The 27,797-nt window shown below is 40.7% G+C and overlaps 1 protein-coding gene across 2 annotated transcripts in view; it reads left to right on the top strand.

The window, feature by feature from the left end:
- The window catches only part of GABBR2 (gamma-aminobutyric acid type B receptor subunit 2), a 460,554-nt gene extending 435,783 nt beyond the window's left edge, over positions 1 to 24,771 (top strand). For both annotated transcript variants that reach the window (XM_040084650.2, XM_040084641.2), the window contains 4 exons: positions 4,406 to 4,588; positions 6,548 to 6,677; positions 15,108 to 15,225; positions 22,228 to 24,771. In XM_040084650.2, coding sequence (XP_039940584.1) covers positions 4,406 to 4,588; positions 6,548 to 6,677; positions 15,108 to 15,225; positions 22,228 to 22,393 — 597 coding nt within the window. In that variant the 3' untranslated portion in view covers positions 22,394 to 24,771. The remainder of the gene's footprint in view (positions 1 to 4,405; positions 4,589 to 6,547; positions 6,678 to 15,107; positions 15,226 to 22,227) is intronic.
- Positions 24,772 to 27,797: the final 3,026 nt, after the last annotated feature.

Here is a 27,797-nt window from a genome sequence, read left to right as displayed (position 1 = left end):
TTTCCCCTCAGTTCTTTTTCACTCAAAATACAAACATGAACCATAGCCTCCTAGCATGAAGTCCCTAACCTCTTTCCATGCGTTGTCGGATTTCCAAATGCTTAGCTATTTAGCAATAAAATTCATCATTGGATAAGGTACAAAAAAAAGGATGTTGAATCAGGGGCTGGACTGCAGCACTTCCAATGCCCATGTGAGTGTTTTCACAGCTGGAGAGGTCTTCTAGCACTTGTATATATTGTCCTACATCTCCTCTGGCCATGCTGTGCCACAGTCACAGCAGGACACCTGACAAGCACTCTCCCCTCAGCACAGGTTACACAATACCTCATCTGGACACCACAGAAGATTATATCCAACACTACCTGGTTTGTATATCTAGGTAAGATGTTAGTGTGAGACAGGCACCAAATCTCTCCCCTCAAGCAATTATGTCATAAATTAGTACAATCTTGGAGACTTAGGCAGATTTCTGGTGAATGCTAAAGCCTGCTGCTCATCAAGCACAGGGGATGTTAATGAAGACATTTTCATTTATTAAACTGACTGGAAAGATGCAAGCAGTTATGTGGTTCTGAGCCAGGTGAGTGCCACTACTTCTCTGCTATACTGAGTGAAGTGTATTCCTTTTAACTAATCTTCAGCAGTCTCCTGGGTCAACAGTGCTGAAATTCAATTTTACCCCACAGCCCTTTTATGAATCTAAATAGGCAACTACTCAATGATGTAGACATACTAAGGAATGAAACATGACATTTTCCCCTTCCTTCTTGTCAGCTCAGCTAATCTTATTTACTCATAACATGGCAATTACTATACTTCTCCAGTTAAATGTCCAATTCGTCCATTGCCATTTTGTTTAGTACCAAGTGCCTCAGAAAAAAAAAAAAAAAAAAATGAAGAAAATCCCATAGCAGTGTAAGAGAGATCAGAGGAAAAAATGTTCATTACCCTCTCCATTTAAAGGTACATATGTTGATAGCATTATACTGCATCGTACTTATATTAACTGTACACATTCTTGTTATCCAGTCAAAAACTTTCCAAACATTGTTAATGCCATTATAGATGTCTGCATTCAAGGATATCTTGTAGCAGGTGTCAGCAGAATCCAAGTGCCTGTTATGTATATTTTTCCTGTAAGAAATTAACTTTTCCTGTAAGAAATTAATTATTGTTTTAAGGACCAAGGTGTCTATAGTACTTTTCAGCATACCCTTCACTTCTTTAAAAGAAAAAAAATCTTCATATGCATTCTCTCTTTGTGAAGTAATTGTCACAAGCTTATCCACATTTATGAAGCTCCCATGTCCTTCCATTTTTTCTACTCCATCCAATTTGAGACGCAACACTGGACTCACTTGTAGTTGCCCAGCAAGTGCATACCATTTCTGGCTTCAATGGTATTAACACATTAATTCTGATCCAGTTTCCTGCAAAGCAGCAAGGCAAAATCAGTTCCAGGGATTAAAACATTCATTTTCTGTGTTGGTAGCATTTTATGCCTATTTGCAATTGGCTCTGTGGATATTCAGTGTTGACCCTTTGTGAAAATTGAAACTGCACAGATGTAAGACAGCAAGCTATAAGTTCTACTGACTTTGTGGTAGAAAAATAAATTTAAAATCTCATCTGACCTGATTCTTTGTACAGCATGAGCCAACAATATTGCCATGGACTTTTTAATCTAGTCCACACCATGTGAATTAATTCATTTCACTATGTCCCTGTAGCAAAACCCAATCTTTAGCTATAAACTCCTAGGTGAAGAAAATTCAATGGCAATACTTCTGTCTTATATTCAGTTTGAACTTAGACCACATCAAATTGCAGAACTTTAATCTTGTAACACTTTTGCCTGCTGCTTTAAGAAGCTTTGTAATTGCCATTTTCACCTTTAACTTCATGTAGTTTTTGGTCTGGGACTAAGACACATCAGTTATTTCAACCAGCCTAATTTGAAGCGAATTTTGGGAGTGAAGACACTTTCCGCTAGGAAGGTTCAGCTACAGCAAGATACCCAGGGCTTTAAGCAGCTGGGTCTTGGTTACTTCAAGATGAGTAAATTCCCAACTCCTCTGAGTATCTCTACCAGCATTTGACCACGTGCACAGTAGGAAAAGTTTTTTCTGATGTTTAAGCAAAAATTTTGTTTTCAGATTTGCTTTCACTGCAATTCATTGAGAAGCGTCTGCCTCCATCCCCTTTACTCTCTTCCATCATATATTGAATACACATGACTAATGCAACCCCCCCCAAATGTCTTCTATCTCAAGGCTAAGTAATCAATCTCTACTTGTATCATAAGGGCTGTGACCTTCTTCAGCATCTTTGTGACCCTTCTCTGGGCTTTCTTTAATATACCTATTTCTCTCTTGTTCTGGGCAGCCCAAACCTGGACACAATACCCCAGGTGTGCTCTGTCTCAGGCTGAATGGAAAGAAAGGATCACCTCCATTGCCTCAGGGTGCTGTTGACTCATGTTCCACCACAGTTTCCAGTGCCTTTACTGGAAAGGTACTTTCCAGCCCAATAGCCCTCATGCTGTTTGGGTAGGTGTTTGAGTTTTATTTCTCCTCAAGGGCAGGACTTAGTATTTCCCTTTGTCTAGCTTTAAAAGATTCTTTTTGGCCCTGGCCTCTTCTTTTCCAGACTGAGGAACAGCATTAGCAACTGGCTGCCACAATCCTCTGAGCCTGTCAGTTCAGCCCAGTTTGAATCCACTTCAGTGGTCCCTTGCCCAGTCACTTTATCAGTTTAACTATGACGATGCTCTGGGAGACAGTGTTAAATCTTTGCCTGAGTCCAGAAAAATAGCTCTTTACCCTCATCTACCAGCCCAGACATCTCACTGAAGACAGCTATAAATCAGGTTGGTCAGGCAGGATTTCTCTTTCATTAATCAACAGTGGCTGCTTCTAATCATTCTTAATAACTTCTTAATAAGTTTGAAAATGGTTCCCCAGAGGATTTGCTGCAGTATCCCCAATGGATTGAGGTGGCAAGGAGGCATTTCTCCAAATTCTTCTCTCATATCTCCTGAACGCAACTGTGACCTTTCCTTTGTTCCAGTCTTCAAAAACTGCTCAAAATCAACATCATGTTCCAAAAGTAACTGGGAGTAGCCTTATGATAAGATGGACCAGTTCCCTTAATCCTCAGGCAGACAACTTGTCAAGTTGGCTGAATTTGATGTATTCAATTACTTTAGAGGTCTGGAATTTTTGAAGGCAAGTTTTACCAGTGAAAAGTAAGGTGAAGAAGACACAGAGCACCTTAGCCTTCTCCATCTACTTTGCCACCTGAAAAATGAAATGTATTATCTGCAAGCATCATCCCAATCTGCAGCCTTGGCTTGTAAATACATGCCAGGGACCACACTCTTCAGAGTCTGAGCAGTCAGATCTCTCTTGATCAGAAGTCAGGTCCTTACTTCATGCCACTGGCGCTACAGAGCAGTTCCACGCTCTTAAGAATAAGAGGAATTGGCTAAAAAATGCGGCTATTCCACAAAATCTGGCTGGACTGTGCATACAAAATGATTGCCCGTTCTTTCTTTTCAGACAACTCAACACTTTTGGATTTATGATTCTGTGCCTATCCTCTCAGGACAGGGATCTCCTTCAGCTTTGTCTGTATATAAATATATATGTATGCTGCTTGGCAAGTAACATAAATTTTGTATTCTCTAGAGTAATCTGAGAATCTCTCTTCCTGCTGCCACACAGCAGTAGCTTTCTCTCCTCATGTCGAGGTGATATTTTCACATTGTCACTGAGTGTTAAATTTTACTTAGATTTGCTTAAATTAAATATGTTTAAGGTTAACCTTTTTTTAAGTGAATTATTTAATTTGTTTGAACAGATTTGGTTTATTTTGGGTTGCTAAAAGCTAATTAAGTTTCTGTTATCTCCAGAGTGCAATCTCCCATGAGTTCTCTCTGTTAATACTCCTGCTTCATGTCTCTCATTGTTTGAGTGTTACTTGTAACTTGTAGGAAATGAAAAATTTCAGATAAAATTGTGCTTGGGTTTGGCAGATTTTTTTTTCTTGAGGAAGGTATATATCCTTTGGAAGTATAAATATATCAATGAAGGAGAAAAATGCATTTGATAGAATATAAAATATATTTTAATGTATTTAAAACACAGATAAATATCTTTTGAATTATTTTTTTCCTACTTTTTAAATGCTTCCCTTTTCATAATCATTTTCATTCAACCTATTCTATAATGTTATTCAGAAATGATCTCAACTAGTGCACATGGCAAGCAGAGCTCACTCTCCAGAGTTTTATACTTGAAAGTCAAAAAGGAACTTTTGTTTTGCCTTTCAGTATTTTGAGATACAAAATAAATAGCTGCAAAAATAAAACAGGGTTTCTTAAGGCTTTTCAACCTTTCAGCTCATCACACTGCGAACAAATCCAGATGCAGCCACACAGAACAGACGGTTTCAGTTCACTCAAAATCAAAAGAAAGAAGATTCAAAAACATCAACATCAGTCACCAGCGTCAATCAGGCCAGCACATCTCGACTAGAAGGATTGCAGTCAGAGAACCACCGCTTGAGAATGAAAATTACAGAGGTATTGTTTACTGTATATACTGCCTAGACACTTCATTTTTCACTGGTTTTTGTTACAATTCTGCAATCTGCTTAAATGCTGACTACTTTTTAGAGAAAAAAGTTAACTTCCCCCATAGAAATAATAGGAAAGAGACAATTTATATGAGTTGCTAACTAGTACAGCAAATACATAGCAGGTGTGATGAAATGAAAATGTACCTTAGCAAAATGGAATTAAACTTGCCCTATTTATTTGTGATAGGCCAATTACCCTGCTGTTTCACATGGACATGCTGAGCTCCACAGCTCCAGAAGCGTAACCTTTACAAGCAAGCGTAACAGAGATCCGCAGCCCCAGGGACGCTGAAGGGCTGTCTTTGTTCCTGTTTATGGTTGAGTTCTGAGGCTGCTGTTGCTCTTATTTCTCAACCTCTCTGAGAGTTTGCTCAAAAACTTGCTAGACAGATTTTTACATCTTCCATGAAACAGAATTACGTGTTTTCTTAAGGTTGAAAAATACCTTTATGAACATGTGAGCTGACTGTTTTGGCACAAAGGTGGTGGTTTCTTCAGTACCTGCTGAGGGAAAAGCTGAGTACGTGGACTACATGAATTCCATTAGAGCCATAGCATGTACATTTATAGTTATGTCCATCCTTGCTCAGTAGACCTGAAATGATGACAAACCAGTCTTGAAGACTGCCCAGTTCTTGAGACAAGATAACCATAACTGATCATATCATAAAGAAATTAACCTGTTCTTTCTCAGTCTGTATTGTTATACCGTGAAGGAAAACTGTTTTATTGTGACAGTTATTTCTTTGCCCAGATCTTAAGAAATGACAGTTGCCTAGGTACCTAAAAGGTATTTACTCAGACTACCTAAGAGGCCAAAAGTAAAAGTTATCTCTGCCTCGTTAAAGTAATTTAATTCAGGTCCCTTTCACGTGAGAGCCTTGAAATTTTTAATGAAGGTCTAGCTGCCTGTTGGCTATTTCTGTTCCTTTACTCTGCCGTAGTTTCTTCCTGCTAAGCCTCCTAACACAAGATTGCAGCCTGTGTCTCGCAGGGCTCACGATGGTGAGCCCAGGTAAGGCTGATCAAAACAGCCACGTTAATGCTTGCAGGGGGCCCTGCCTATTTCTTTTGGACTTTGTTTGAATAGACTAAATTCCCAGAACCAGTGGGTCTAAATCAGTTGCATTGTCAAAGGGATTTGGAACATGCCCTACCATGGCTAGCAGCTGCCTCTCTGGCTCATCTAGTTTGAGTGGCTATGTCCCAGTTCTATAAGGAATAATGTAAAGATAAATTCAGCACTTTTAACTCAGTTAAGCTAGTAGTGAGCAGGACATACTCTGGACACCACACCCTGCACAGCTCCAAAGAGGATTAGGAATCTCGTTTCCTGCAATTTTTTTACTGGGGCTGTTGACATTTGAGTACAAGTCAGCCTCTGAGGAGATCACATCGTGCTCTGCTCAGTGCTAAAAGTGCATTCCTGGTAGAGCTGACTGCAGTCACTCACACAACTGGACATGCCATAGTTCCCTTATATTCTCCTATATGTTTGATAATATGATGGATGAGATGGTTATAGTTATGTATGACACAATTTTACATGTAGATAATAAATAGTTGAGATGTTTTCAGACTGAGCTTTGTTATGCCTGTATCTCTCTCATTTCTCAGAACACTGAATTGCTTCTACAGTCAAAGGGACAGCTTCTAGCTTCTACTAAAGCTTATTCCTCTCCTATGGCCTGTGTGCAATATCACAGTTGAACACAATTTGTTACTTGTAGCGTTATTTTTAGAGGTAGTGTGGTAGTGCTATAAGCAAACTGTATTTGTCAGAGTGTAGTAACTGTATTACCACCTGCCTTCCAGTCTAATTATAGAACGCTGTGCCTCAGTGCAGATACCTGAAGCAAGGACTCTTGAATTTTGAAGGATTTGTACTCTCTTTGCTTTGCAGCTGGACAAAGACTTGGAAGAGGTCACAATGCAACTTCAGGACACTCCTGAGAAAACAACATACATTAAGCAGAACCACTATCAGGACCTTAATGACATTCTTAGTATACGGAACTTCACAGATGGCAAAGGTGAGTGTTAGTAAAATCCATCAGAAGCTTAACATGCCAAACCTTTGAATAGCAATCTCATTGAATTGTTTTCAGGGTACTCAGACCTTGGTAAGACAGTTTAAATATTTTGGTTGAATTACTGAGAGCATGCAGGTTCACATAATAAACTACATGGTACCCACTGAGTAGTTAATTCTGTATATATGTCTTCTATTGTAATACACATGGTGAAGCAGGAAAATTTTAGACATGTACTTGTGTTCAGAAGTCAAGTTTTTTGTGCTGCATGGAGAGAGGAAAGTCACAGAATTCTGAGCCCAGTTTAATATGTGCTTGCCTGACTAGGATGCTGAAGTCCTTTTGGACACTGCTATCAAGCACGTAAAAGAGAAGCATGTAAATATTTCAATGCTGATTTGGATTCTAAATGCAGAATTGAAGCCACTCATGTATGAAAATTCTTCCCTAGGAACTGATAAAAAAGGATTTAATGACTACTGTAATACCTAAGTTGTTTCTCCTGTGTCTCTTGCATCGCTCCCTGAAGAAATACATGCAAGAGAATTGCTTCCATTAGAGCCATTTTGCTTTTTGGGAAGCAGTAAAATCTGGTGCATAGTGCAATAAAAGTGGAAGCCAGGACACCCACCTTCCATATCTGACTCTAGAATGGATCTACTTTGTGACTTCTGGCAAACAGCTTTGTAGAGCTGACTATTACTATAGTGTGTGGAAAAAACTGTGTTTGGAATTTGTATATTTGCATGTTTGTTACACTGCAAGGATCGGGCTTCCTATCGATGTGGCACCATGGGCTTGATTAAGTGGGACAGAAGTTAGTCCTATGAATAAATTTGAAGAATAATTTTAGAACAATAGCAACAGTTCACATGTTTTTGAAGTATATTGAATTTTCAGTTGGATAAGGTTACTTTTTCTTGCGCCTTTTGTTTTAGCCTGGGTGTGCACTGGGTTGTGTAACTTGTGGCAAAAAGAAGAAAAAGGGAGAGTTCCCAGTGTCCTTTTAAAAAGTAAAAAAAAAAAAAAAAAAAAAAAAAAAAAAAAAAAAAAAAAAAAAAAAAAAAGAGGGGAAAGGGAAAGGAGGAAAAGGAAAACGTAAATAGCTGCTGGAGGCGTGTGATTATTGGGCTGAGATCAGGAGCAAGAACTAACATCAGTGAGTGGGATGAGGCAGTTTGAAAGGAACACATAGAACGTTCCTCTCATGTCAGATGCTCCAGGAAAAATGATAAATCATGAATAATATTTCAAGCAGAAAAGATACATTGCATTTGTGCCAAATGCCCATCTGAGTTTGGGGTTTAGAAACAAAAAAATTATTCTCAAGAAATACTCTGGGTATAAATTTAGGATGGATGCTTCCCACAGCAAGATGCACTCCATTAGCAGTAGGAGGCTGGCAATGAAATCAAGTGTAAAATATAACCTTTCTGCACTTGTGGCTATGTCTACAAAAGACATTGATGCCTAACTGCTGCCTTAAGCAACAGCATCCAAGGTTGTCTTTGTTCCTATTTTTCTCCCAGTACAGCTCCCCAGCTTTTACATTTCTGTGCATATTTAAAACCATCTGTAAGCAGGAAGCCTTAACGTCCAGAGTAGCTTGGAACTAGGTATTATTGGGATTTACAGGGTAGATATTCTGCATACAGAAGTTGCTGGACACAATTTTCTCAATGGACCTACCACTTAAAGCTCCACACAAAAGGTGGGACAGGTGGAGAAAGATGCTTTCCCTTGTCCAACTTTCTATGGAAAGGTTAGAGCATCCATTGTCCTGGGAATGAGGAAGACCTGGATCCCAATTTGCAGAAGGTGTTTGAAGCTTGGTTCCTCGCCTGGTGGCAAATACTCCATGGGTGCATGTTATAATGTATCCTGATTCTGACACAAGTGACATTAAATATTTATACTTCCAGGTTCTGAGCCACTGTGATCAGCAACCCCTGCTAGCCTTCTCCTGCCCCTCCAATTCCATTTCTTCTGCCTCTTATCTTTCCACATTTCCCTGGCCCTTATCTACCTCTGAATCTCCTGTCTGTTTCTCTCACTGCACCCATTCCCAATAGTCAGCCTATGTGCTTAATATAAATTTGCCATTCCAATCAAAATAACAAGGCTTTGGAGAATTCATACTGCTGAGTCATGTTGCTGTTTCTGTGCAGATTCAAACAGACATCACTTAAATGGTACTTAAAAAATTCTGGCCCTTACGGCTGCAGGAAAGCTAACTCTGAATGACATGTCTATGCTTTCTGTAGCTATGCATTTCATGAACTTTCACTAAAGTACAGAAACTTGAAATTATGCATCCCTGGTGGTACTTGAGTGAAGCTTCAGAACTGTAAATAATCTATTAACATGACCTAGAAGTGACCATCTCTCTCATCCCCACTGTGCAACTGGGGAAGCCAGTCCAATATTGGTTTTAAGGTGATGTTGAGGTTTGTGCCTTTCTTGATCTGGTGAAAAATGTGAGCTGGGAGAGCAGGAAGAGGACAGCAGAGAGGCTCAAAATAGCAGCTGACTTGGAGCTAAAAATCATAGCAGATAATTGTCACATTCGTTTTGTGGTTCACTTCTATGTGAATTGTTTTTATAAAATACTTTGCTGTTCTGGAGGAGCTCCCACGGAGAAATGCCATGTAGTGTAACCCCATTGCTATTGCTTACACAAACTCACGGCACTGCTCTCCACAGAACAGATCATAACAGGGGATTTAGGCGATGCATCTCGAACAAGCCCTAGTGAAACTTTAATGTCATAGTACCCTTCAGTAGGCTTCTGATCTGTAAAAACTGCCCAGAGTTAAAAATCCTAATTCCTATAGCCAAGTGCCAAAAGAGGTTGTTTGATTCATCTCTTCCTTCCCCACCACCCTCATTTTCATCAAACATATGGATTTAAGATACAAAAGTGAAATTGCTTTAGCCAAAATTGGTAGAAACAGCTGTGAACTTCTACATCTGCCTGACCTCAGGCAGCGTTTCAGAACTTTGGGATTCCTGGTTAGTTATTAACAGCAAAGAGCTCCTGGTGTATCTATCCCAGGAGCTCTTTGCTGGCACAGGTTCTCCTTCTTTACGGCACATTTCAGTACACCTCATTTAAAGAGAGAGATTCTCTGAGATGCTCATCTCTTGTTCACAAATGATGTGAGCATAATGTCCCTGAGATATCTACAGCAATTGGCTTTGTAGTAAAAGCAATTAGGAAAATGTGATTTGTGGTTTATGGCTTGATTGCTTTCTTTTAATGCAGGCTTTTTAGCTGCACTGATACATAGCTTTGTGTGGTCAAGCAGTTTTCAGCATGCTCCATGGACCATGACTCTGAGACTTCAAATGGCTTCTCCAGCTGAATTTAAAAAGGCATCCCCTTAACTTCATTTCATACATTCCTCGGAAGACTTTGAGTCACTGTGCCTGCTAGTGACCTCAGCTCTGTGCACGGGGCGACATTAGCTTCTCCCCTGGCATCTGTGGGATTTGGTATCCTTGCTGGAGTGGCAGAGCCACATTACAGACTGGGTTTGAGGCAGGGATGGGGTGTGGGGGAGGCCGGCACTTGGCTCTGGCCATCCCTGTGACTGACAGAGCCATTCAGCAAGAGGAGTCAGGCTTGCAGGTACGGCTGTGTTTGCCAGGCTGACATTTGGAAAAAAGGAGGACAAGTGCCTCAACTGTGGTGCTGTGTAAAGGGGAGGGGCTAGATAATTTTGCTACACTTGGAATCTTGTTATCTTACTCTACTTGACTTCTTTTTGATGCTTTAATACATAAAACTATTTCCACGTGACATCATTCACAACATTATGGATTGAAAGAGTTTCATATAAAGCAAAGCTTTGAAGAAATCCTGCAGAAGAATCTCCCTCTACATTGGCCAGTGCATTTCAGAGGAGCATATTAGGGAAATTAAGGAATGAATCCCATTCTATGGGATGTACAGAAGCAGCAAGAGACAACCTTGCCACAGCCCTTTCTTATGAGCAAATCCTTTTTTCTCAGAAAACCTTGTCTCTTTTAAGCCAGAAAGCAGTCTTTACTCATTGCTGTAAATGGGCTGGGAGCATTCATTTACATGTCAGATATGCCTACATACTGTCACTTGTCACCCCACTCCGATGTTTCCTGGTGTTAGTTTTTCCTCATGTAAAAGCAGCTCAAAGAAAAACAGATTTCAAAGGCATGTTGCTCACAAATGCAAAGCAAAACAGAGTTCATCTGTGATAGACGGGGGAAATGTTATTTCTATGAAGTTCATGCGATTCAAGCATTAAAGCTGAGATTGAAAAATAGATTCAAAGGTAAGAGCTTTCAGAAATAACTCCTTTAAAGGGATGCTGTTTTGAAGCAAGGATATAGTTCCTTTCTTTATAGAGATATATAGAGATATGGATGCTAGTTTCTGTGAAACCTAACAAATGGATTCAGTCCTGAAATTGGAGCTTGTTTCTATTTCAACTGGGAAACCAACCTGTCAGAGGTTCGGTACTTGCCCTTTCTTGCACAGAAATGAATCTGTAGTAAAGGGTATTTCTTCTGATTTAAAGTAGTAAAAATCAGAGCAGAATCCTGCTGGCTTTTCTTTTTAAAAAATCTTCCTCTCAAAACACAACTATCAGAAGCTATGATTTAAATTGCCAGTGCAGTGTGCTTACTTCAGGAGAACTTTTTTCTGATTACACAGTGGATGATGTGATCATTTTAATTTTTCCTTTCAGTTTACTTTACTTTCTTCTACCCTATTCACATGAAAAACAGAGACTGGCTAGTCATGTTTCACAGTCTAAACAACAGAACTGAGAAAAATTACAGCAGGTTTTCAAAATCTACCTCTAGCTTTAAAGTTTCCTGAGCTCTTTAGTAAATCAACAAAGTTATCCCTGCCAGACCTTATAAGTCCTTATTAAGCCACACTTGCTTCTTTGTGGAGCATAATATATGCTTTCTAGCAAAGAGAAACAACAGTAGAATTTAAAGATATTGGATGAAGAGTAGTTCTGTCATCCAGTTCTAAGCCATCAGAGGAACACTGCCACTAAAGCGTAATGATGAAGATGTTCAATAAAGCTGCACTGTAGAAACATCAACAAAACAAACCACTATTTAAAAAAAATATGTTTTCTAAACTCTTGGAGGAAATGGAAGCGTCATCAGTCACCTGGCGCTTTCTGCCTGCAGCTGAATGAGGGTTGTTAAAATGCATGGTGCTGTGCAGCCTGCCCAGGTACTTTTGGCAGCACGAGGTTGCATTGATTATAGGTCACCCCAGGCAGAGGGCGAGGAGAGCAGCTGGGAGCAGTGACCTCCTTGCTGGGCCCCTCAGCAGCCTGCATCAGGTGTGCTCTTGCAGCTCAGAGCCTTGTAAATGGGAGCTGTTTCTTTGCTACAGGTAGGCAAAGGTCCTGAGCTAAAGCCTTCTGGCTCTCACCACCCACTGGCAGCGAGCTTTGCTTTATAATGAGCCCATCGCTGAGTGCTCTGTGAGGCCCTTGAGATGTATTTGTCTTTTCTCTCGGCAGCTTTCTGAATGGAAAGTGCTCAGGCATCACTTATCCAGATTTCTGAGTTCCAGTTTGAGATCTGCAAAGGTGAAAATTATTTAGAAGGTGCTTCTGGCTAATGTAATTTCAATTTAAAAGTTAATTACATCATCCTGGTGCACCTTGCTGGGTAGAATCTGCAGTGGCAGACAGTGCCCTGAGAATGAAGGGCATTTTCCTAGTGGCATACTTAACGGACAGAGGAAGAGCAGATAGATGGAAAGTATCAAAAACACTGCTTCACTTTCCAGGGGAAATTGGGAAATCAAATGTTTACTGCTACCCTTATTTTCTTTTCTTGCAGTTTTTCACATTTATCAAAACTAGTTTTCTAAACCCTTTTTTTTAAAGTTTTTAAGTGCATATGGCAATAGAATTTTTTCTTTAAGCTCCAGCTCGCAGAAGCAGATGACTAAGTGAGAATCTTGCTCTTCATTATTTAAATGAAAGGTAAATGAAAAATAAAGATATTCTAGTTTCCATAGCTGCAAAATAAAAACCTAACAACTCCTCTCCCAAAATGCTTAACAAATAAGAGTTACCTGACTTATTTTTTTGTTTTAATTTTGCGAGAAGAAAATGAAAAAGAAAAAAAAAGTAACAATTTTATGTGCATTTTGTCTGTATTTTATACATATACAGTAAAACTTGCATTTGGTAGCCTTGTATGCAGAAATTTATTCAGTGTATTAAGGGCAAGTCATCTTCAAGAGTGGTAGAAAAGAGTCTATTAAGAATAACACACGGTGATATATGGGCAGTTGGTGTTGAGAGGTGAGTAGGAAGAGAATATATGATTTCTGCTCTACTTGAAACTAAATCCCCCACCTTTTTGACAAGGACCACCTCCTTCTCTCTCTCTCTCACAGCACATCTGAAAGTGCATGAAACTCCTTTGGTGTCTTCAACACGGATTATTCTATTAAATAACATACTCACGAACAGCAACAGTTGCATTTTCTAATCATTTCATGAAAAATTATGTCTTTAGTGGCTTTTTAAAATGTTAAATTGCTTATCTTGGCCAAAGGATTTGGAACCCTAAAATAATTAAACCTTAGAGGTTCTCCATCCCTAAATACAAGGGTTACTCAAATTTTTACTGTGGTCTTTATCAAAAAGTCAGCAGTTTCCATTGTCAGCTTGGATCAGCTCAGGACTGAATGTTGGTTTTAATCAAGGAAGTAAAAAGTGTTCTTTTCCACATGCTTGTTTATAGACATCACAATGCAAATGTCAAACTTGATATACAAAGAAATGCAACATACAGAAAATAAAAACTGAACTCCTGTGACAGCAAATGCCACACCAGCAAACTTCAGGCTGCCCTGAGATGATAGACCTCATTGCTTATCTTATCCATTGTCAGATTTGACTCTTTGCTGTACTCCCTTCACATCTAAACCATCACTGAATCCTGCCACCTCTTAGTTTTGAGCACCCTTCTTGCTACAGCTGAATTCCTTAGCTCTCTTCTACTGACATTTTCTTGCACCAGCTGAAGCGGCTTCATGTGTTCTGGTCACATCCTTTCTCATCCAGATCCTTCTCTTCAATGCAACATCAGTGAAAAACCCTGTCTTCTCTTCTGGGCTGTAGTGATCCCCATGTCTGCACATCGTTGGCTCCTCACCTACACATGGTTGTTGCTTGCTTGTTAGGTTTTTCACAGCAAGAAGTGAATGCTATCAAATAATGCCAGGGATGACCTTGCTGGGAGGGCAATTATAGATGCTGGAGTTTGCCCTCAAAACATTTATGCTTCCAGCTTCTTTCCTCGATTTGTGTTTCTGCTGCTTGTTTTGTCCCCCCAGTGCCTGTTGATAACATATATATTCCTAGGATGCTGGGAGCTGGGCATTATTTGGGGCTTCTGAACATGAATAAAACAGAAAAGAAGCTTAACCCTTCAAAATGTACCAGCTTTTTCATGCTGTTTTCCTTTTTTCTTCACTCTTTTCCTGCATTTCCCCCTCATACCCGCTTTTATGTTCAAATCCTCCAGTACCCTCTTCAAGAATTTACCTCAGACTCCCCCTCCGTGCTGCCTCAATGCCTGCAGCAATCGCTGCTTCTGTGTTTGTGTGGCAAACAACTGCTGGTGATGGATTTGGAGCTCTCTGTAATTATTTATGAAAACTGTGAACTGCCCTCATTATTCAGATGCTTTCTGTGTGATTTTATTTGGCTTACCACAGAAAGAGACTGAAAAAGCAGGCAGGAACAGAAAGGATCTTCTTAAAATGGCTGTGTTCGCCCCTGTTTCTCAAGGGGAATGTTGCCATGGGCTTGAGCGCGGCTAGCCAGGGACTTCGAAGACACCCAGGGGAATCAAGAATTATGATCTACTTTATTATCACTGTGCAAAAAAGAAAAAAGTGTAATGACCATTAGCTGTCCTTGCTGCAGACAGCCTATGGACCAGTGCAACTGATATGAATCATATTTCCATGCTAAAAATGATAGCAGTAGCAAATAGTCAAATGACAGCTCTTAATTGCCTGTGTGATCAAGGGTTTGTACATCAATGAGATTATAGTTTTTCTAGGAAAAGTCTTAAGGATGGCCTATGAAAAGGGTACAGTTTCTAACTGCAAGAACAGTATAGTTACATTATTTTTTCACACATCCCATAGATGAGAGAGCATGGTGTCAATTTTGTCACTTTTCTATTTCTTCATGGTGGTTCCTATGGAAGGACTCTCATCCAAAACACAAGAGTTCCAAACTCTCACAGCAAACCTTGATACTATACTGGAATATAGGTAGTATGAGCTCACTTTGTGGCATTATGGATATCTGGAAAAAGTTAAATGAAACAAATTTTAAATGGTCACTTTGTAACAGTAAAATAAAATTTAATGTGTTGTCCATCCAGATGGTGAGAAAGCCATTTTGAAAAATCATCTTGATCAAAATCCACCAGCACAGTGGGGCTCATCAGACCCTTCCAGAACAAGCAAAGATCCCATAGAAGACATCAACTCTCCAGAACAGTAAGTATACATCATTACCTTGCTGACAAGATATTAATTTAAATTGTTACATTTCATCAAAGCCTGTATTTCCCTTCCGTGTATTTTTTTAATGGAAAGACCTTCGTTGTAACCCTCTTTCAGCCAACCCAGGCTGCAGAGAGAGCTTAAAATATCAGCAACCTTCTGAAGCACTAGCAGGCAGCAGTGTTGTTCTGTGATGCCTCCCTGCCATCAGCCCACCACCCAAATGGACCTTAAAGGGATATCAGGGGCTGTAGATCCTAAGGTGCCCCAAAGGCGAATCAACATGGTTCTTTTCTCTTGCTGGAAACATAGCACCATGTCCGAAGTTTCTGTAGAGAGTTACAGGATGAGCTGTGCCCAACCACCAGTGCGTGGAGGAAAGAAGAGGATGCACATATGTGCACAAATGTCTTACGACTCTTGTCAAAAGTCCAAGTCCTTCCACACACCAGCCAGAGGGGTTCATAGTGTACATAGACATTTTGTTCTTTTACATTCTTAAGCTAAATGAGAAATATAAAATGTCCTGAGGGCTTTTCAACGTTGCCATAGCAGCTGGACCTGAGTTTTGGCACAGAAAAGCCTGCACTAAGTAGTTTCCCTTAGAAACAATGCTGCAGCTACAAGGAGAGGATTGCACAAAACCCTGGCTAGATTTTCAGAGGGGAAAGAGTCTTCTGGTAGAGAGTTACAGGAAGGTGTTTTTCTCTCTAGAAGCTCATACAATAAACCCGTGTCCTACTCTCCACTGGCCGGGCAGGACGTGCCCTGGGCCAGAGCTTGGGGAAGCGCCGCTCTCGTGTGTGCGGGGATCAGCCGTCTCCCCACGGCAGCCTGGTTACACGAGCATCGCCTCATCAGTGTCGGAGCTAATAGCTGTCAGACTCCTGGGCAATTTAAAAGCTTATTTAAAAACAGAATAAATTAAACAGATTACTAGAATGAGTCACGTTACATCAGCAACAGCAACCCTGATTGCAGATAGTAGCTACCGTCTTGTAGTACCTGGAGCAGGAAAACATGTGGATTTCTATATCTGTCCTTGCACTCAAAGAAAAAACCCAACCCAAACCTGCACAGAAGCTAATTCACACACATATATGCACCAAAAAGAAATCCAACAGTCGATGAAATATCTTGTAATTTCACAAAAGCAGGGCTCTTGCTGAGAGAGCTCTCATGGCTTCATGGGGTCAGCCGAGTGCTTTAATGGATATCTATTAAAGGCCTGTGTTTTTTTCAGCATCATTTGTCAGAAATAATGTCATGTGAATGCAGCCTCATCCACATGCGGCCCACTTACATTAAGAAAGATGCTAAGAAATACACAGACACTCAGATAATCCAATTGTCTGGATACAGATTTAATACAGACAAAGAAAAAGAAAAACATTTGGTGATGACAGAACTTCCTCTAGGCTAGTGATAACTGATGAGGAGCCTGAGATTTCCTAAAGGTTCCAGGGAGTGGGTCAGTACAAATCTGAACATTCTCCGACATTTATGGAAAGCAATTAATAAAGTCCTGCTAAATCTAAACAGTGTCATTCAGCATTTGCACAGCTGTGGCTGTGCCAGGTCAGAGGGCCAGTGTCTTCCCTGAGAATGAGTACCAGAGCCACACTGCCCAGACACAGTGGATCTGCCAGGGAGGAGAAGTACAGCCGTCTTCAGGACTTCCTCTTTTTGACAAGAGATTGCCTCTCTCCAAAGTTTGTACTCTTTAAGATATCCTTCTGCACCTCTGGGCGTGTTTTTCAACTTGTCTGGCAGCACTTCTGTCCTTTGATGGTAGATAAATGTATAATTTCTGGGGAAAGAAAAAGAAAAAGAAAGAAAAAAAAAAAAAAAAAAGGAGTTAAAGGCAAGCTGTATTTTTTTGTCTTTATTTCACTTCATACATAGGGTGTCTGATAGGTAGTCACATAATCTGAGAAGTTTATTTCTTATTCAAGAACACAAATCTCAAGGACATTAGTCTGAAAAAGATTTCCTCTTGGTCATAAACCTGTGAAAGGAGGATGTCAAGACAATCATTTGCATGCAGAAGTTTTAACTCTTTAATGGCTGTAGGGGAAAAAAAATCATCCCAGCTTCCTGTGCTTGTCAGCACTCATGAGAACTGGCATATTCAGTATGAAAGCTCTTAAAGAGTCCAGAAAAGAGTTTATTTGTAATTTTTTTCATTCTTTCTTACCATTAGTGCTACATCTGACTCATTGTAAGATCCCTTATTCTACAGCTGTGCCCAAAGTAAAGGCATAACAGTATACACACACCTCAGGCAGTAGTGCAGGAAGTTGTTTCACAGTTGTTGATGAGGTAATGTTTACATTGTGGAGAACAATTTTTTTGTGCTTGGCTCAGATTTAGGACCCTGCACCTAGGGAAAATGCAGTCTGTATGACTGTAAAGCAGCCTTAGAGCATGAATATAGATGATTCTCAGTTCCCTTGGCAGTTCCTGCTGGGCAGGACCCAGTGGGTTTTCCATACTGCCATGTAAAATTTTCCATATCCAGTCAGACCATCAGATAAGAGGTGAAAGAAGTAGGTGTTGACTGCTTTCTTTCCTGTTTACACTGTCTACACAGTATAAATTAACACCTCCTATAGCAGGCAAAGTGCAGGTGGCAGTGCACAGGCACAAGCCCTGCACTTTGATTTCCCATTTTTTAGCATACTCCCCAGCACAGCTGTATCCATTTGTACTCCCCCAGGTAATGCTTAGCAACAATCCTGGGGGATGCTTAGCTGTGTGGATAGACACTGTACTGTGCCAGTTCATCTCAGGTCCAGAGAGCGGCCTGAACCAGTTTAAAATAGATATAATTCTTTTCCCAGTAGGATAAATTGTCTCTCACGCAAAGTCATCTGCTTTGATGAGCATCAAACTGCTCATATTTCCTGATGGTCAGTCCTGCTTATCTAAAGAGATCTTCTGTGACCCTTAAAGACACCCGTCCATGTGCTTTCATTCCTGTGTGTTGTCCCTTCTCACCAGTGTCCTATGTCCAGCAGGTCATTAGTTTTTGGCACCGTTAAAATTTATTCCATTCTCATTTTAACAGCAACAATATGTAACAGTCTTCCAGATCTCTAATCAGAGGTGGTGACAGATTTCTCTGGGACCCCACTAAAACTTGTGATCTTAATAGACTATTTCTATATTCAGGGTTTTTTTTAACCTTCAAAGCATAACTGGAGCCAGTTATGTTAATTTAAGTAACAAAAATTCTCATTCAAAAAAGTTGGTTGTGACTGGATTATTATTATTATTGCATTGCAGCCATATGTCTCAGCGTGAACAGGCCTTTGTTATTTGTTTTCTTCACTGAGGGTAGTTTATCTGTGATCTCTCTACCTATGATCTTACTCAAATGTGTCATTAAAATAAGGTGGGTTTAGAATGGTTAGTTCACTTGTTAATAGAACGTCTTGCTTTACTGTAGTCTTTTAGAGCCTCTCCAACTTCCCTGCATTTGCTAAAAATCAACAGTAATGTGCTGCAGAATTAACTGAAATAATCCCTGAGTGCTTAGACACAGTTTATACACTCCCACACAACTTCAGATGTTTGACTGCTGCAGCAATTTGTTTCAGTCCCACTTCCCCTTACCAATGGATTTCATTAGTGGCTATCTATAACAAACCTAAATATATTTCAAATGCCTTTGGCCCCCTTTGTGGTATTGCACATTCCCATGTGCATTGCATTGTGTTCATGTGTGCATTGACATTGGAAGCCAAGGTTTTACCTGATTTTATGTTTCCCTGATAAATGGTATTTCTGTACAGGGCTGAGGACACTTGCCCTAACACAGAATCCTGATGAGTGGGTGCTCTGTGTATGGAATCATCATTGATTTCCATCTCCTTTGGTGGTTTCCTGTGATTCTAGACCAACCAGAATTATGATTACCAGCCATTACCTCTCCAAAACACTTGACCATATATATATGCTTTCACATACATATCATATACAAACATTTCACATATACATATCTGTATAGTATGGACAACTTGAAACAAATTTCTAGAGTCATATAATGGTTTGGGCTGGAAGGGATTTTTAAAGGTCAGCCAGTCCAATCCCCCTGCAATGAGCAGAGACAACTTCAAGTAGATCAGGTTGTTCAAATCCCCTTCCAGTTTGGCCTTGAATGTCTCCAGGGATGGGATGTCTGAGCCACCTGCGGCAGTGTTTCACCACCCTCATAAAAAGTCATTATTTTTATGTAGTCTAAATCTCACACAGCATCCTCTCACTCCATGCCCTTGTAAAAAGCTCCTCTCCAGCTTTCTTGTAAGCCCCTTTTAGGTACCAAAAGGCAGCTTTACAGTCTCCCTGGAGCTTTCTCCTCTCCAAGATGAAAAACACCAACTCTCTCAGCCTGTTTTCATGGAAGACATCCACCAGCCCTCTGATTTTCTTTGTGGCCTTCCTCTGGACTCGCTCCAACAGGTCCACATTCTTCTTACAAGAAGAGCTGAATTCAGTATTCCAGGTGGGGTCTCACCAGAGCAGAGCAGAGCAGAGCAGAGCAGAGCAGAGCAGAGCAGAGCAGAGCAGAGGGGCAGCATCACTTCCCTCATGCTGCTGGCCACACTGCTTTTGATATAGGATATGATTAACTTTCTGGGCTGCAAATACACACTGCTGGGTCATGTCCAGCTTTTCATCCACCATCACCCCCAGTTTCCTCTTGGCAGGGCTGCTCTCAATCCCTGCATCCTCCAGCCTGTAATGATACCAAGGGTTCCCTCCAAAGCTTTGGGAAAATGTGGCAGGAGTGGAAAAAGGGAAAATCACCGATAGCGGGGAAAAATATATGTGCATAAAAAGAGTGAGGCAAAGCACCAAAAATTTACTTTCACTTCAGGCAAAAATACCAGGTTTGTTTGGATTTTGTTATTCGTTCTGTTTTGTTTTGTTTTCATGTTTCACTCTAGGAGTTTCATCTACAATCTTAATTGTGTGTAAATCTCCAGGCTACAGTTCTCTGCCCCAATTCCAGGAACCAAGTTTTCAAGTGAAAGTAAACTTTTAAGTACAGTTAAAGCAAAATTTGCCACCCACTGCAGCCACCATTGGCATAGCTAAATAAACATGCTTTGTCCATGGTATGGCTAACACTGAAATGGATGAAAAAAAAATCCTATTCACTTGGTTATGCAACTGGATTCTCTTGGAGTAGCTTCAAAAAGCCCTTTAATGAGAAGTCTATAACAGTTGAACAAAGTAAGCATTTCCACTGGTGGGAAAATAAGTGTGGGCAATTCTGCATTTGACCCCTCAACAAGAGACAGAATGACAATCCCCAGCATCAGGCTCATAAAGATTCAGCACAGGGAAACAGCGAGCCATGCCCCCTGTGCGCTCCTTGGGAACAAGGCATGGCTTCATTGATAGCACCAGGAAGAGTTGAGCACAGTAAAAAATAACAATGAATGGATTTTGTTTAGTTCCAGGAATGCATTGCCAGCACTAGAATGATCATCACTGAGGACTAACATGGTGTGAAACTTTAAAAAGGAGTTTGAGGGGGAGAAACTATGAGCAAGAGTTTCCTGGGCAGGCAGACAACATCTACTGCACCTCTGTGTAAACAAGCCAAAGTTTGTAATGAAGAAACTAAAGAGAAGAACACATTTCTTTCTGTTTGAATTTAAAAGCTATACTGCTTGGTCACCAAGCAGTGCAATGGGTGCTTTAGTATCTGTCTTTGCTACCTAACACAAAGCAAAAAAGCAATTAAATGTCCTTTGAATCAAAAAAGCTGTCCAAAAGCTGGCTTTCAAACGAACACCTCTTATAAAGGCCTTTCTATACACTCTCATTATATCAGATAATGGGCAAACATAAATTTAAAACTCTGTTATACAATACAAAACTCTGATACAATGCTTTCTGTGGGTATTTTTGCTTGGAAATCCAAAAACCAATCTTCAGTTCAGCTCAGTCACTTTGACATCTCTCTTCTCTTTAGAAAAGTGCCTTTGTGTTTCAAGGGTGAATGTTTCGAAATACAAAGCCATCCTGATGATAAAATAGTTGAAAACATCTTTTATACTAGCAAACCTTAATAGGATTTTGATTTTGTAAAAGGTGCTAGTATATCCACAGCACTGGAGTAGCAGAGCTCTTTTCTAATGGCACCATTCTGTCCAAGGAAAGGGCTTAGATGGGATACCTGTAAGCATGCTTTAGTATTTATTAAAAAAAAAAAAAAAAAATTATACCAGGCATCATGATGTCAGTCCCCTTGGAAAAATGGATACAGAATGTTGGGTTCTGGAACATTGAATTTTGGTATGGGTGTTGGGCAGGACGGCTTTTAGATTCCTCAATTCCTCAGTCCCATAGCACTGACTGACAAAACTCAAAAGCATCTGTCACCTCAAAAGGATGCACCCAAACTTTAAAGAGGAACTACTTAAAGGAGGAAAAAAACATCAGTCCCAAATGCCTCCCACCATGCCCCTGTGCTTGCTTTAGCTGGAGTTACAAAAGTGCCGTCCTTAGTACTGACATCCTCGTGCTAAGTGATGCGTGGCTTGAAGCTCAGTCTGTGACCTCATGCATGTCTACACCATTGAACAGGGCTCTGCAGGCGGTAGATCACTTTGCAAGGGGTGGGGGGTCACCAAGTCACCAAATCTTTGCAAACTTAAGGTTTTCCCCTTTTCTTGGTATCAGCAGTCTGACAATTAACCTGAATGTGGCTGGGAACTTCAGAAGGTTGTGGGATGCTGAGGAAGCACGTTTAGTTTCCTTTGTCAAGTCTAACCTGTCAGAAAAATTCCCCAAGGGGAAAACAGCATCATGGTGGCACAGTTCAGCATCAGCAAGCGCAACGCTCTTGGCATTAACCCTGTGGGTCACAGTAACTCACAGGCACAGAGAACTCCCTGGCGGCAGCCTGGGAGGACATCAGCCACGTGATGGGTTCCATCTGCCCCTTGGCTAACGCTCCTCTCCCCGTCTCTCCCGCAGCATACAGCGCCGGCTGTCCTTGCAGCTGCCCATCCTTCATCACGCCTACCTGCCGTCCATAGGAGGAGTCGACGCCAGCTGTGCCAGCCCGTGCGTAAGCCCCAGCGCCAGTCCTCGGCACAGACACGTGCCACCCTCCTTCCGAGTGATGGTTTCGGGGCTGTAGGAGGGGGAGATCAGTGCTTCCTGAACTGCTTTTAAGTACTCAATGACTGGACTAAACATCTGACCTAGAACTCTGCTACAAGCGTGTAACATTGGCTTTTACCGCAGAGGAACTTCTGCCGAGGCCCTCGTCACAGGAGTGCCCACGTAACTCGTGTGAAAAAGCAAAGGAGGACACAAAGAGTTTGATCTGTAGCCTTATTCATGGAGTTTTTGTTTCTTCACCTAGAAGTCGCTGAAAAATGTTTCTTCCAAAATTTCTACTAGCAACAAGGAGGCTGGAATATACGGATCTTGCAAAAAAGACGCTAGGGGAAAAAAAAAACAACAACACCACCACCACCACAACAACAACAACAACAAAACTCAAATGTCACTGAGCTTTACGTGGCTGCTGAGAACATGCAATTCTATACTGTATCCATGTAAAGAAAATGTAGTGGTCAAACTATACAATGTTGGAATAGTTACACTCATTTTTACAAGAGTTGTGTTAAATTGCTGGAAACATTCTGCACTGGTTAGTCTTGCTTTTTTTTTTCATTTCAGGGATGATGTTTAGTAGGAAAGAAGATTTGTGAGAAATGGTTCCTCGGGTGTCATTGAGACTCTGCAGTGCTGTGAGCAGGGTCACCTTTACCTTGCAGCTGTATGTGCAACCCAAGCAGAGCCTGAAGCTCCAGCTCTGAGTTGCCACCAGCTGGAGAGCTGCTGACTGCAAGCAGAGCGCTTCACCCTTCTCCAGGGCAATGGTAGTGCCTGCTGACCATCTGCAGCTTCATTTTTAGCAAAGTTTCTGCACCTATTTCAGGATGAATGCCACCAACCATAACACACTAAACTGTCTGAAAAACTCCTAGGGCTGATAAACTCAGGAAACTGAGGACAGATGGGTAGTAAAGTCTTAATGCCACAGGATGAATTGTTTTTCCTAGTTTGTTTGAATTGTGTCGCACATAATTACAATAAAATTAATTTAGTGGACTTGGGGGGGGAGGGATTAGGGCACAGCACTTTGCTCCTGCAGGCAAAGCCTGCAGGCACGTAGATGTGAATATACACTATGTTTGCTTCGTACCTGCGTACGTGTGACAGTTGTGGCAGATAGGAGAGGACAAATCAAATTTACCAATAGAATATTTTACCTGAATCTTGAAAGGACTGTGAAAAAGCAGTGGATTTTATACTTTAGCTCCTTTCCCTGAACCAAAGCAATTAGGAGGAATGACAGGTTCAGACAGTACCGTCTGGACCAACTCTGGAGCCAAACCCTCAGGCACAGGTGAGACATGCATGCAGCTTCTTTTTCCAAGAGACTGGAAAGGTATCCTCTCACTGCCAGGGCTGTTTGCTAAAAGTAGGGGGGGGAAAAAAATAACATGAAGCACCCACTGGGCTCACAGTTTTCTTTAATCAACACTTGTGCCCCTCAGACCAAACCTTTGGAATGACATTCGTACAAAGGTTTACAAATCAGCAATGATGGAAGCACAGCTGAAGGGGTTCATTAGCTGAGGGATTTTACTGCAGCTTTGACAAGCTAGCATAAATCTCTGTTAAAAATAAAACACACCTCATAGTGGCCAAAACCAACATGAATATGTATCTGAATATTACAATCAGGAGCATCACAAAATATTTCACTTGGCACATACAGTAAGGGAGGTTATGGAAATATCTGTAGCTTTTAGAACAACAACAACAAAAACATGTAAGTATAAACACAGATAAACTAGAACTCATTACTCTGTTTAAGCACTAAACACTGACGTTGTCACTTAATGTGTGTTGACAGTATTCTCTTGCTTTATTAATATCATCAGGGCCTGGTTTATTTTAAAAGGAATGTTAATTTTTAAAAAGAGAAAATTACAATATTGTATATAATGTGTACACAAAGATCTCTGTAGAAATATTATTCCAACTTAGCAGGAAAAAAAAAATAATTCAGAAGTATCGGACCATTGGAGGTGAGTGTGTGTGTGTGTGTGTGTGTGTGTGTCTGTAACTTCGTGAATACTGACTGTGTGACGTTTATTTGGTTTAAACCATGCAGTACATTCTTCGTCTCAATGACACTGTAGTTTCTCCCATAACATTTTTTTTTTTACTTTACTGCAGATAACAAGACCAACCAAGTGAATATAGCTATTTAATGTTTCTGTTCTTTTATACTGCAGCAAAAATGTACTGTAAATTTATGAAGAGGCTGTGCCCCAATGGCATTTTCCAATGATGTTAGTGCACAAATGCTTTAAACTAGACTGGAACTGCCAGAATAAAATGTAAATGAAGAATTTCTTGTATAACCTTATACTGCATGAGATCAATTTTTAATAAATTGTTGCAAATCTGTTTTTATGAATAAAATATATAAAAATTAGCTTTTTGGACTCAATGGCCTCTTCCCCCATTGCAAAATCATTTTTAATGAGGGGGGGGTGTGTGGGTGTGTGTGTGTGTATATATATATGTGTGTGTGTGTATATATATATATATATATATATATATATATATATATATATATACACACACACATAGGTGTATATAAAAGCCTCCTTGGAGAAAGAGGAATCCTAATACAACACTACATTTTAATAAAAATGCAATATGTAATAAAAATACACATCCTAGCTGTTGAACAGTTTGCATTTGGAGATAACAGATAGATGAGCCTCTGCCCTGAAATACAGTTTACTGCAGTACCCAAGAGTGAACTCTTAAGACCTTTTTTGAATGGGAAAATAATCAAAACATGTACTGAACATTTATCCAAACCACACTTAGCCCACACACTGCTCCGCCTTGCTCCACAGTGAATGTGAATTAAGAAGAAAAAGAAATATTTTACTATTTCACACAAGTTATTGAAGTTGAGCCAATGTTCCAGCTCAATAGTAAAATCTCTGCATCAAAAAATGAGAAGTTTCTGAGAATAAACACCAATTGCTACATGAAGGCAAACACTAAGCCTCTCCATCTAGTTTTGTGCATGTGGTGGGATTTGTGTCTTAAAGCAGGTTCTTCTGCATGGCAAAACAGGAGAAGGGTGGGAATGTCAGGCAATGAGAAAGTGAGAGGAAAGCGCATTTTGAGTTGTTTGCTTTTCAGCAGGGGAGCATCCTCAAGCAGGCACAAAATGTCATGAAGCCCAAGATGTGGGAATTAGAACCACCACAAAAGGTTTTCCAGTAGATTTCCAATGCATCTTAGAAGTCCCTCTGAACATATGCAAAAAGAGAAAATACCAGTGAGGAGTTAACAGGGTGGATTGTGGCTCTCAGTGCAGAATACCAGATGGCAGGAAAAACTCAAACAGATACATCAAAGCTCATTCAAGAAAGGAAAAAGTACAGAATAACGTCAATGTGAAACCTATATTCAACCAGAAATTGTGGGAGGATGTGAAGAACTTCGAATTGCTCATGAATAATAGGAAACCAGAACAAAGCGAAATATTACTTTAAAGGGTCATGAAAAAAAAAAAGAGGGAGATGTCAGCAGAGCAACTTTTACTTGAATCATTGAGTTTCCACAGCCACAACAAATATGCTTCCTATACATTCATAAAGTTGCCATTGAATTAATGGAAGGTTGCTAACCTTGCAGGACTACTTTCAAATAAATAAAATCAAGGAAGGTAAGGAAAGAGCATTTTCCTCCTCTTTTTATTATTATTATTATTATTATACCTTCCCTTAAAGGTTGTTAGTCAATTCTTTTGTGATCTTTTCAGAACTTGTTTGTTCATTACTAGTCTCAGCACTAAGTGCCTGTTCTTCCCAAGGCTGGATTAGTGTTTCTGCTGATCTCTGGTCAGGATTGCTTAGGTGCTGTAAGCCAGCCCAGCAAGGCTTGTCCCAGCACTTCCACAGCACCCTGTGGATACCAGCAGGGCTCTATTGTGTTCTCAAACCACAGTCCAAAGGGTGGGCTGGTTTGCCTACTCAGCAAGCTGACTCTCCCTGTCAGTGGCTTGTTTAATAGGGAATTTCTGCTCACTGTCTGAGAAGACTGACAGATTTATTACAATGGTTTAAACATCATGATTTTTATCAGAGTTCAGTTCTCAGTTACTCACTGCCTTTTCCATCTCTTGACACAGTGAATAGTACTTAGAGCCATTACTTTAATATGCCTGAATATTATTCATGAGTGCACTTTCAAGAGCACTTTGCCTCTTGAGTCTATCAGAACTCTGAGAGTACTACTGTGCTTGTCACTACTCACTCAGTCACTCAATGACATTGCAGAGGATCAATAGAGGGTCTAGAGATGCACTGGAAGAGGTGGGGAAGGGAGAGCCCAAGCTGCTGGCAAGAGCAGCCCTGGGTGGCAGTACCACCACGTCAGTGTTGCCACAAACAACCTGCAGACATTTTGAGACACTGACTTTGCAAACTGCAGCTGGTTTAAACTGCACCCCTTGATGATGAAGTGCTGAAATAGGCCGAATGATGGGAAAGAGGGAAGGACATGTGGGAGGAGAAATGTAGAAGAGGTATCTACAAATACTGAGCAAATCCTTCACTTCCCCAAGGAAAGTGGCTGCTACTTTCTTTTTTTGATGGATGCCCATCAAAGCTAAGTATCATACAAGGATTTAAACAAAATCCTCAACTTTAGAGGCAAAATTCTGTAGATGTCAAATAGATTTTAGGACAGAATTTGTAGGTACCAGCAGCAAGCAGCCAGAGGGCCAGCTCACTAGCAGAAAGGAGCATAACAAAGAGGAGCTCATGAGCTGGCCAGCTCATGAGTATTTGCCAGCTTCATGAGCTGGCAAATGCTGGCTTTGACCAGAGCTGATCCTGTGCCCACATGCAATGGGTGCAACAGAAGCTAAGAAAAGTGTCAATTACATTTATAACCCATAGCTGCAACCTCCTCAGGGACCACATCACTCACCTACCCACCTACCTACCCTGCCCTCAGCAATGTGGGTTGCCTGCTTGAGCAGAGGGGCTGCCACTGGCAGCAAATCATCCCACAGATGTGAAGCTGTCCATTCTGGCAAATCAAATTGACGGGAAAATAGGGGGCAGGCGTGAAGCAGGGAGTGTGTATGTGTGTGTGTTGCAGAGAGCACAAGCAGTACACGGAGAAAGTATGAGCATCTTGATATTAATGGCCTGGAAAACACCATGAGTGTCAAGGCAGACGCACCCATTCTACCTCCTGCTTTGGGAATTTGTCAAACATTTATAAGTAAAAAACATTCCAAGCACATAAACACACAAGCTTTCCCTAGCTCAGAATTAATTTTCCTTGGTCCTGACCCACTCTGCCACAAAATCCTGAGCCTTTCCAGCTGAACATTCCCTGTTTGAAAGAAAAATGGAGCATGATGCAGAAATGAAAAACTGGAAAAGAGCAGGCAAGAAAACATGCACGTGACTTTGTCT

The sequence above is a fragment of the Hirundo rustica genome, chromosome 1 (assembly GCF_015227805.2).
Source record: "Hirundo rustica isolate bHirRus1 chromosome 1, bHirRus1.pri.v3, whole genome shotgun sequence".
Taxonomy (NCBI): Eukaryota; Metazoa; Chordata; class Aves; order Passeriformes; family Hirundinidae; genus Hirundo; species Hirundo rustica.
Note: the sequence above shows the minus strand (reverse complement) of the source record. Positions and strands in the feature narration are given on the sequence as shown.